Genomic DNA, 12,036 nt, shown 5'->3' with positions numbered 1-12,036 from the left:
GTTAATTATGCACATAATCCATTTGACCCCATCATGAATGGGATTGTTATTCGTTCCTGCAGACAGAGGCAAAAGGATCAACGCGCAGCCTCCGTTTTCTTTGCGTCCGCTCGTTCATTCAAACTTTGTAAACACGGTTGGGATTTGTAGGGGACATACATGTGTATGCTGCTCACTATAAAATGTGTTTATTAAAATGTGTTTACTAGCCTCATTTCTAGTCAAAACAAATCTCTTTACACTTAAAAAAATACTTGTTTCAAGCAAATTTTCACTTGAAATAAGTATGAAAATCTGTCCGTGGAGCAAGTTTTTTTTTTTTTTTTTGCTTGCAATGAAAAAAAAAACTTGCTCCGTGGACAGATTTTTTTTCTACTTATTTCAGGTGAAAATTTTCCTGAAACAAGTGAAAATTGTCTAAAAACAAGTTACTTTTTAGGTGATGAGTCTTATTTCAATTGTAATGAGATTTGTTTTGACTAGAAATAAATATTCTTGGTAAGATTTATGAGTTTTTGCAGTATACATACACATACATACACGCATGTACGTTTTTGACCATGTTGTGACTGTTTGAAGCAGGCCTTCATTCTTGCTGTTGTGGTTTGAGTCATGTTGGTAGTTAGTGCAGCTCACTGTTCAATAAACAATTGAACTTAGCTTTTTTTACCTGCCTATCTGTTCGACGGACAGTTTTATTGATCAGCAAGGTAACACTGACTTGGCACAAAGTTGGTTCAATTTAGTAAAAAGCTTGGATGTAGTTGCACTAGTTACTTTCATTTTGCTGTAGCTTAGCTTGATACATTTCTGAGGGTGATAGCTTTGATGTAGTGAAGCTTCATTTAATATTAGAGTAACTAGTAGCTTAGCTCACTACACTTTCCAAGTAGCTTGCCCAACACTGATGACTACTTTCCAGTCTTTCTCAGTTTCACGTTGCGCTGAATCTTCCCGATAAGTTCTTACTTTTTTTGAAGCACCCTCTTCTACTTGACTGCTTCGATCTGACCAAGCTTCACTTCTATCTTTCTTATCCTGCCTTTTCCTTCTTCTGTTTGATGCGATACACCAATCCATACCTTCCTCATCCCATCCATCCGAACTTTCACCCATCCTACACTCACGGTTCAGTTGATTGCAATCAAACACTATTTCTCTCTCCCAGTACAGAAAGGGCAAATACCTCACTTCCTGTTGGAGTTAGGTCAGGGGTATCAGCGTGTGATTTGTAGGGCTCGATGACACGAACAAACCAGTTTTGGTTTGACCTTTCTACGTCATTCCTACAAGCCACAGCCACAGCTGATAATAATATAATAATATCTTTCGGCCGAGGTCCCTAATAAACGCACCAGAAACAAGAGGGACTTCGTCCTTCAGCCGAGGTCCCTAATAATAATTAGTTACTCATTTGTTCCTCTTTAGTCCCTTAGTAATTACTTGTTTTTATGTATGTTTTTGTAAAGTGTTACTGGTTTAATTTGTGTTGTGTATGAGAATCTTTTCATTAAGACTAACCCCAGTGCTTTGAAGCATCAATTGTTGCCATGAGAATTAACATCTGAATCAATGTTGGAATGCTTCATTTTTTGTTTCTTACTACTAAAATGGTAGAGGAAATTGAAAGGAGGTGACACAAATGAGGCCAGTGTCCGAAGTGTAGTCATCGACCCCAGCTTGTATGTACTACTTCTTTATTAGCCTGTTGTACCCTTACAACCCTTCAGATTTATCTTATGAATATTTGTGAAGCTGGGGAAGGGAAAACTGCCTCATATTATGATTGGTTTTGTTCACATTAGATAAGTGATTTTTATTGAGGGGACATTGAAGGCAAAAGGCCTCTGTCCTGCTCACCTGTGGTTCATACCTGCTTCATTTTTTACCTTAGAGCAGAATTCTCTGAACTGTCAGGACTGAGAGTAGAACAGAGTCTGTAGAGAGCCTGTGCACCTTATCAGTGAAACATTGATCTCTGCCCTGTAGATAAGGCTCATATAAATGAAAAACCACTCCCCATCTGTCACTGTGTTGTTCTGCAGCTCTTTACAAAGAGTTTCATTTTTGAATCATAAGGACAGTAAGAACAGGCGAGAGGATGGGAGAAAGAGAGGACAAAAGTGACAAGGGCATGGAAGAAAGGCAAGACAGGTCAGTGACAGATATACAGCTGTTTTCCTGTCTATCAAGCTGTGCATAAAACACTCAGTAAAAACTTTTTTTTTTTCTCCATTGTGTTTTGCTTTGTTCCTCCAGGATACAGCCGCAGTCTAGCCGTCAAGGTTTGGACCTTTATCTTGGCTGTTTAAACAAAAAACAGCTGATAATAATATCTGTGGCTGCTGGACTTGTTCTCCTTGTGATTACCATTACTCTCGCTGCTGTGCTCACCAAAAAGTCAGGTACATTAAAGATTGCCATATATGATTAATTGTGTGCTTAGTTGATTTTACTTATGCTTTGTTGATTTTGACCATCACACCAAAACCAAAAGCCATGACCAGTGTTTGGGGTCATGCATTACAGTAGTATCTTACTTTTTAGCAGTAACAAGGTAATATTATTACATTTACAACACATGGTACATGGTAACACGTTACCAAACGAAATGAACTATTTATCGTTTTCATTTTTTATTTATCCACACTGATCCACACCGCTCCACTTCTGCCAGTGCACCACTGGAAAAAAATATCTCCCAAAGGTTGTTGTATATTGTCATGTCATTCATTATGCTACCTTATAGAGGGGTGCCGGTGATCATGCGTATCCCAGTGGTCGACATATATGGGTGATGTTAGTATATGTTGGATGTTTACATTCACATCCCCTATAATTGCAGCGCAATGCTGGCACACAGTCCCCATTCTTATGCATAAGTCTCTCTCCGATGCTGTTGTAGCTGACCGACACACTAGAAACTGGCAGATGGGTCTTCCAGCTCTGTAGTATTAATTTGCACACGTCATATTGACTGACTCACACGCCATTCGTTTGTTGTGCCAACCTCAGCATTTGTTTATTGTGTTTCATAGGCCCACAAATACATAATTATCAGACTTTGATCCTCTGCCTGACCCTTCCTGTGTCCAAGGCTATTCATTTAATTTAAAAGGTCTAGGCTAGTTAATCATTCTATATCATCATGCTACTATTAATAAAAGCAGGGGATATTAATACAAAGTGGTAACCACTGTACGTGAATGTATGAATAGATCAGACCTGTGAAGCACTGGATTTGAAATGAACTGTAATAAAGTGGAGCTTCTGTGCTTTGATTACCTGCTGTGAAACAACATGACCATCATCCATTTAAAATGAACATTAGTTCTTCTGAGGTCATTTTGATCAAAGTAATCCAAAAGTAGTGTAATAAGTAACTTATTACTCTACACAGAAAGTAATATTGTAAAGTACCTAATTACTTTTAAATGAAGGTAAATAGTAATATGTAATATATTACATTTTGAGAGTAACTTGCCCAATACTGGCCATGACTGAATTTCATGAATTTGATTATACAGTTTAGCTATATAGGCTAGTTGAAAACTATATCAATAAGGAAAGGGTTAGGGTCACACACTGATACTTGGTTTCTTAGTTTACAGTCACTGTTACTAATTATCTGATGTGCATAGACTAATACCGTACAGTTGACATTTTGAGTCCCACAGTATTCCCACCAGTAAGGTGGTTGTCCTTTTCCTTTGAGACAAATATACAGCTTTATTTGAAGGAGTACATTGATTGTAAGGAGCAAAACATTTACAGGAAACAAGCCTTCTCAAGTTTAGGGGAAATTCATGGGTACCCACTGAACCCATTTTCATTGGGTGAGAATTCAAGGGACCCCTTGAAAATGGCCATGCCAGTTGTTTCCTCACCAAAATATTGCCTACATTTAGAGCATTATTTAGCCCCCTTCCGAGCAAGCCATGCTAAACCAATGGATGACTTAGGTTGTAACCCTTCCTTCATGCTAGCTTATAAAATTAGTGCACCACAGCCTCTTAAAGACAGTAAGGTCAGCCTCCAATTATTTTTGCCTGGGGGGACCATTTATTGTATCGGTGGGCCATAGCCTCCCCCGGTTCCGCTTAAGGGGCACCACTGTTTGTTTGTTGAAAGAGACTCCAAAATCATCTTGATTATGTCACATAACATTACACCACTGAAGATAATACTAATCGTTTCTCATTTAAATGTAGTTCAGTTATGTGTAGTGTTGGAATATGGCTTCTTCCTTGATACCAAAATATTGTGTAACCATAATCACTATCACTTGTGACCTTTATTTTCTTCCGTACCAATTAGACTTAGAACTTGCATCATTAAGTATCTTTAAAAGGAAAAAAAAATGTAAGGGGCTCAATTCCAATTAACATCAATTATTTTGATTGCCAAAATAGCTAACCATTTATTTTAACAGAGGTTTTGCTAGGTAACTTTACAGGTAACTTTACAGGTCTGGACACGAGCAAGCATACAACAGGACAAGCACAGATTTATGTGAAATATTTTTGACGAGTCAGTCACGTATGTCAAGAAGGATGCAACTGTTGGGAAATGCAACAGGGGCTAGATTAAAAGTAGCCTCATAATGAGACTGAATTACCATGTCAGAAATGTAGTGTTGACCCAGGCTACAATCAAGGATATGTAGCCATCCCCATACTGGCAGAGATATGAAAAGTTTGTGTCCTGTTTTTGGGGTTTAGAGTGAGTGGTATAAGCTGTCTGTGTGAGTTTCAACTGTATCATTCTGTTCATATTCTGTGGAGGCAGACTTTGTGTGCTGCTCTCATATGTGTGCATAATATCACATAATAACTTAATGATACCATAATCCAAAATTTTTGGATTAGGGCAGTCAAATTTCTTGTGATAACATATGCTGTTAAATTTAATAACATAATGCATGCATATCCATCAATAGGCAACCATATTACAGAGTGATAACTGCACTAACAACACTCAAGATTACCTGCTGACTTAGCTAAAACAAAATTAAAAGTGAAACTGTGGCTCAGGAGTTAGAGCGGTCATCGATCCCTGGCCCCTGCAGTCTATATGTTAAAGTGTTCCTGGCGAAGATACTGAATGCCTAATTGCTCCCAGTGGGTGTGTGTGAATGCACACAAGACTAGAAAAGCGCAATATAAATGCAGCCCATTTACTACTTTAATTCCATTTGAGATTTTAGATCTTGGAAACAAATTCAATAACAGAAAATCTGGATTATAATCTGGGGGTGAAAATATAACCTGGAAGTAAGGGTCTAACAAAAAGATGCAGGAATGTGGTATCCAGCATTTTTAGAGCTTGACCAATGCTTGGGGATATCTTGGCCTCTGATCTTCAATTTTAACAATTTTCTTATAAATTCCCCAATTTTATGAAAGCACAATACTAAAATGTTTGAGCACACTGCCTGTTGTGTCTCAACTGAATTTGAAATTTGGCCATATGGGATTTCAAGTCATTCTGAATAAACCGTAGTTTAAGAAAGTGGTATGGCATTCATTTAATGACATTTTAACAAGTTTTTGCTGTTAATCACATTTAATAACTGTAATTTAACAGTTGAATAGTTATTATAGGAGGCCACATTACAAACAAACTGTATCATTTGGGACAAATTATTAGGATGGTGTGGGAAAGGGAGTGAACATGAAGTTTACTTATTCAAAAATGTATTCAAAAAGCAAGCCAGCATTACCAGCATAATTTTCTTTAAACCCTACCCAGACCCCTGCAACAAAGTAATATAATACTACTGAGATGGCACAGTTCATTTTGCCATTACTAACCAAAAGTGCACAAATAATTAAAGATAGTGTGCTCCAGTTTAAACCTTAATACTTAAATAGAATTATCATTTTTACATAGCCATCTGCATAGACTCACAAGTCAGTCTTTAGATGCTTTGCTTAACTAAAGATTGATGTCTTTCTCCCTGATTTTGTGTTAGATGTAGTAAATCTGCAGGGCGGTCCTTCGGTGGCTCGCTGAACTCTTGTGCTCGTAAACATAGTCCGACTGCGTTAAAAGTTTTAAACAAAGTCGCTGTAAGTCCTTCATTTCCACAATCTTTTGGACTGAGCACACGTTTGATAAAACGGAGTTAAATCTCTCTGCATCCATTTTCAAGCTCTCTGTGTGTTTGTTTCCTTGCGGACGAGAAAAGGGGGAGTGCACATTTCTGGGAGGGCATATCCTTTTCAAAAATGCAAGAGGCGTTGCTTTGTTGCCGGCCGTTTTCTCCTGTGTGTTAAACACACTTTAGAAAGGAGTGTCCCCAGACTATCACAAGGCGGAGATCTCTGATTGTCTGGTGGCGAGACTACCATCTGCACAATAGAAGTAGGATTAGAAATTGCCAAAATTATGGCAAACATTAGAAAAAGATAATCCCATTTTCTACGTATTACAGCCACTCTTTATTTTTGAACCAACAGCTGTCACTGGCACATTTTTGTATAGTCCTTTAGTTAGTTGAGACATTCATTTACAAAAGTAATTCCCTTGAAAGAATTGCTCTATAGAAACAGAACATATAATTAAGCAGTTGCCTTAATACAGGAAAAAAAAATGGGAAGGGGTGGAAGTGACTTGAAATACTTGCCGTATTTTCACTACACAAATATTCTGGCCAAGTAAGTTCTTGATAATATTATCGTGATATATCACCAATTCAGTATCTGACCAAATATTTCCCCTTCTGTTCCTGAGTGATGACACTGAATTGAAGTTGAAGAAATCCACTCAAGGTGTTCTTGAGATATCACGTTTACAATAATGAGACAGATGAGGTCACTTTGACCTTGACCTTTGACCTATGACCACCAAAATTGAATCAGTTCATTGTAGATTCCAAGTGAGCGTTTGTGCCAAATTTGAAGAAATTCCCTCAAGGCATTCTTAAGATATTGTGTTCACGAGAATGAAACAGACAAGGTCACAGTGACCTTGACCTTTGACCACCTAAAACTAAGCAGTTCATCACTGAGTCCCAGTGGATATTTGTGCCAAATTTGAAGAAATTCCCTTGAGGTGTTCTTGAGATATTGTATTCTCAAGGATGGGATGGACAGAAGGATGGACAACCTAAAAACATAATGCCTCCACCCACAGCTATTGCTGGCATTAAAAAGAAAAAAGATTTTGTATGACTTATATAAAGACCCATATTTTTACAGTCCCACACTCACATTTTGGCCTGTATCTTGCTATCCAATGAGGTTCCCCAGCTCATCCCTCATTTTCAACTGGTGGAGACATGCTGGACTTCCTGGTTCAGTCGGGTGATATCAGCAAACCTGATGGTCTGTTGGCTACCTGGTTTCACCGAGCCAATAGCAAGGAGGAAATGAACAAAGCCCTCACAAGTAAACTCTCTCACACAGACTTCTTTAATGGTGTTGTTTGTTCCTCAGATTTACATACTATACAATTGCTACATTATCCTCCAGTGATTTGACAAAAATGTACTCCCTTCTTTGTTTCCTCAGGTGACGCTATGATCCTAGAGGCTGATGTCACTCTTGAGGGTTATGGAACACCCAGTGAGAAGCCAATCCCTATCATGGCCCACCCTCCTGCCATCTATAGTGACAACACTCTGGACCAATGGCTGGATGCTGTGCTGGAATCTCGAAAAGGTATGGTGGAGTAGAACTGATATGCCTTTCTGTGTCTTTATCTATATGTCTGTTTGTCTGTGTCGATTTGATGATCTTAAGAAGTAACAGGTTTTAATGCTCTGTGTCTCCCTACAGGCATGAAGTTGGATTTTAAGTCTCTGAGATCAGTAGGTTTGTCACTGGACCTGCTTATTCAAAAGAACAGTAGTAGAGGAATAAACAGGCCTGTTTGGCTTAATGCAGACATCCTCCAAGGTCCCAACGTACCAGACTTTGTGCCTCCAATCAATGGAACCAGGTGAAAAAGCTTGATTTTCATGTATTTTGTCCATCAGGTCTTTGTTATTCAAAGCTAGTGTTGTATATGTATTAGATCTATTATTGCCACACTGACAAATTAGAAACACATTTACTCACTGTCCCATCATAACAACAGCATATTTCTCTCCTTTCCTTCCTTCCTCTTTTTCCAGACTTCTGCAGTTGATTGAGGAGAAGTTTCCAGATGTGACTTTGTCTCCTGGATGGAGGGTAGTGCATGTTTACAGCCTGATTAGGAATCACAGTATAGCACTTGTAGATTAACCTTCTCTATAGGTTTTTTGAACGAGCTGGTGATGTCAGTCAGTCGATGGGTCCATCTATGGATCCAGCACTTTTGGTCCAGAGCATAAGTCAAAGACAGGTATGAAGCTAAGATTTTAGAAATATTGAGGTCATGTGTCCTACATGCAGCTACTCTGTAAGAAGCGTGAGGCTGTGCTGCATTTAGCTCTGAACACTGATGTGCCTAACATCAGCATGCTAATGTAGCCTGAGACTGGTAACAATGAACACAGCTACATCTAGTTCTGAATAAACACACCAGACAAAATAACTAATTCAAGCACTGTTAAGCAGTTTTATTTCTGCCTTAAAATCAATAAGAAATAATTTATCTCCTGGTCCTACTAAAAGAGAGGCTGAAGGGAGAGAAGACAGTCAACAGGGGCAGCACAATGTGGCAGATATTAACAGGATATTCACTACAACCACAATACACCATTTAACTACAAATCCTAGTGTTACACCACATGCAGCTGTCCCTGGTGAACCCACTGGCTGCCACCAGGAAACCCTACAGAAAGACAGAAGGACCAGAGTTAATTATCTTAATTCTTTTATTATGGCAGCATTAACAAACAATAAATGTAATTGATAATAATTGGCGCTTGACAGAAAGTTCACATAACCAAGGCAGCCATAGGGGTTTGTTTCCCCCAGGAGCAGCTTGGACTTGTCAGCCACTAAAGTATTTTAGCTTTCCATGGATCTCGGTGTGTGCCTCAAACAAGAGATGTGAGACAAAGAGGCCTACACACTTTGGCTTGACCTTTTTTTAACCTAAGCACCTCCCACTGACACACCCTAATCCCCCCATCTATTCTCCCCTGGTCTACCCAAGGTCCTTAAGTCCTCCTCACTACTCTAACATGCTCAGAATGTTTACCAGGTTGGTCATTTTAGAAAAGATACTCAAAAACGCATTATAAGCTGGGCCAATGGCATGAAATGGTATACACTACCGGTCTCCTAACTAGACGTGGTCTCCTCTACGGCTTATTCCCCCGCCCCCAAGAGTTGTAAACAGATTCAAAACAACATACATATATACAACAGTATATACAGAACAAATTTAATTTTTGCTTCTTATTTTGTTGCTGGTTTTTATCAGCAAGCTTAATGTCTGACATCGGCCAAGTGCAAATCATATCAGTCTGATTATTTTGTATTTTCCCCCCTCCAAAAACAGTTAGACACTAACAATAATATAATTAAGCAAAGAAACGCAAGTTTTACTTCAGTTTTAACTTCTGATTCATGGTGTCATGTATAAGTCTATTTATGTATCTGTTTATGTGGCTGAAAAGAGACATCTGTAGCACTACAGTAAAACCGGAGCGACAGTTCAGCACCACAGAAGGGATTCTGTGTTGAACACACATCAGCATACATTACCTTAAATGACAGAATATATGAAAAAAATAATTTGAAGTGTGATCTTTTAGTGTGGTCCATGTCCCATTCGTTAACATGGAGGGGATGGGGTTTATGACCTACACTATAGCTAGCCTCCAGGGGGCGATCAAGATGTCTGGTTTCACTTTTGGGGTGCCGTCGTCTGTCCAAGTTAGCCATTGTTACTAATACCAGATGATATACGCATTTCACCATATTTCACACATAGAAACACCATAGCAACATGTCCACAGATAGAAGTTGGACAGTACTGAGTGTACGACTGTTTTAATGAGACACAAAGAAGTGCCAATAAACACTATATTGCTAAAGTTTTTACTTCTGTTGATGGGCGGGGCAGCCATGTGGGATTTTGCATTTGGGGTTGGTGAGGTTCCTCCAGCTTTGCAAGTCAGAAATCTGACTTCAGGGGGCGTTCCACATAAAATTTTCAACTGGGAACTGCAAATGGAGTGCACCCAGTCTATGGGAAGAATTCAACAATTGTTACAGCCTCATAGGACTACCAGTTCAGCTGTAGACTTTTAGTTCGGTTTTAGTCAGAATGATTGTGTTTCACACCTGACATTGCATTGTTTGTGACAGGTGGGCTATTTTCCTCCGCATAATGTTGAGACCTACACCAGGTCCATGGTGGAGGAGATGTACAATATGATCAAAGATGTCCCTCAAAAGGTAAGCTTTAAAACACACACACAAAATACATCAGGGGATCCAGTATTATTTAGTATCAAGCAGCGTGGGAATTAGTCTGAATTAGTCTTCAACTCTGGTCAGATGTGAACGTGTCATTTTAAAATTCACTTAACATGTCCACACAAAAGAGCAGGAAGAGTAATGATGACTAGGCATGCCACTAGGCCGCTAACTAGCAAGTTCAGTTGCTACCTATGCTACCACGGTTCATTCAGGTTTCTCCTATCTCTCAGCTAACTGATCCTTTTTGTATCTTTACTGTGGAGATGTTTATAGTCCGGCAGAGCAGGGTAATAAATTAGCTGAAGCTAATATGACCACTTGTTCCTTTTTTTCCCTCAATGGACAGCACTGCCAAAAAGGCTTGTTCAGAGGTACTAGTCTGCACATCAAAGTTTACCAAATTTGAACTCTCCTTGAAAACTTGATACACATTTACTCAGCTTCTGCTAGTGGGTTCAGTGATTGCAACAGTTCCATTCACTGAAAACTGATTGCACCAAGATTTCATTGATTTAAATGCTGGTATGACCAGGCCTTTAAAGTAATCAATGCAGCTCTTCTGTTTGATAAGTTTGATATACTGGCATTATAACCATGCTGCATTTTATCGTGTGATACACAAGATCCTTTAGGAGGGAACACACAAGGGCTGCTGTTTCCAGTGAGAGATAGTAATAGCAATAAATGTTCAAAGACAAAATTCTCTTTAGTGTCAGCAAGTAGTGCTAAACAGGCAGAGGTCATTGTTCGTAACACTCGAAGAAGAACTGTGTTGCTTACCTCCTCACCTTTCTGTGTGTGACATATAGTATTGTTGTTAATGTCCCTACAAAGATGCAAAAACATATGGGAAAGCTTTGTCAAAATGTGTTAGTTGCTAGGGAGGGAAGACAAGTAACATCATCACTATGGTCTCATTTGCTCATGTTATATCAAGGTCTCCCATTGAATTTCACAGTGATATTCTGATATGTAACAATAACCTATGTGGTTACTGATACTAAGTGAGGAGTTTTAAAATCTGCAATAAAAGATTTAGAACAGTTTGTGTCTCTAGGTGACATTCCCAGTCCATGCCCTGTTGGTTCGCAGCGGCTGGCAGCACATCAGCTGGATCCTGAGCCAGTCACCACGGTAACACAGACAACGTCCTACTGTATTATGGCAATGAGTAAAGTCGGTCATTTATTATTAAGGGTAACCCAATCTTCAGTCTGTCTAAACAGGCACTCAAGTGATAATCCACAGCATTTTCAAACACAGAATAATTCAGTGGTTGTATTTCTGCTGTCTCTGTTTGATAATAACATATCAGTTCATGAAAATTTTCACATTTAAAGTTTGTTCCAGAGAGAAATTGATCTGGCTTGCAGAAAATGTAGCCCAGTTGGCAGTAGAAAATATTAGCATTGTACACTTCTGCAAACCACAGATACGTTACACTTGCAAAATTTATACATGTCATGTCTTGGAGTTAGATTTGTCTCATTAATACCTGTAAATGCACAGAGGGTGATCTACAAATATTTCTAGATCTGCACACGTTTCATAATTATGTGTGTGAACAGATCGACAATCTGTGTGTAAATGTGTAATCTGTAAATATAAAACACATTCCACAAATACAAAAAAATATCTGTGAATACATTAAATTAATTTGTAAATAAATGAA

The 12,036-nt window shown here is 38.8% G+C and overlaps 1 protein-coding gene across 2 annotated transcripts in view; it reads left to right on the top strand.

Moving 5' to 3' along the window:
• The first annotated feature begins 2,054 nt into the window (after positions 1–2,054).
• The window catches only part of fam151a (family with sequence similarity 151 member A), a 20,754-nt gene continuing 10,772 nt past the window's right edge, over positions 2,055–12,036 (top strand). The window contains exons 1-8 of one of the 2 annotated variants that reach the window (XM_050033153.1): positions 2,055–2,154; positions 2,260–2,405; positions 7,254–7,391; positions 7,515–7,664; positions 7,782–7,944; positions 8,120–8,177; positions 10,251–10,340; positions 11,422–11,498. In XM_050033153.1, coding sequence (XP_049889110.1) covers positions 2,102–2,154; positions 2,260–2,405; positions 7,254–7,391; positions 7,515–7,664; positions 7,782–7,944; positions 8,120–8,177; positions 10,251–10,340; positions 11,422–11,498 — 875 coding nt within the window. In that variant the 5' untranslated portion in view covers positions 2,055–2,101. Of the gene's footprint in view, positions 2,155–2,259; positions 2,406–7,244; positions 7,392–7,514; positions 7,665–7,781; positions 7,945–8,119; positions 8,178–10,250; positions 10,341–11,421; positions 11,499–12,036 lie in introns of those variants that run through there. The other variant, XM_050033154.1, reaches the window with a different exon arrangement.

This window comes from Epinephelus moara, chromosome 21 (genome assembly GCF_006386435.1).
Source record: "Epinephelus moara isolate mb chromosome 21, YSFRI_EMoa_1.0, whole genome shotgun sequence".
Lineage (NCBI taxonomy): Eukaryota > Metazoa > Chordata > Actinopteri > Perciformes > Serranidae > Epinephelus > Epinephelus moara.
The sequence above is the reverse complement of the archived record's forward strand: the minus strand, read 5'-3'. Positions and strand labels throughout refer to the sequence as shown.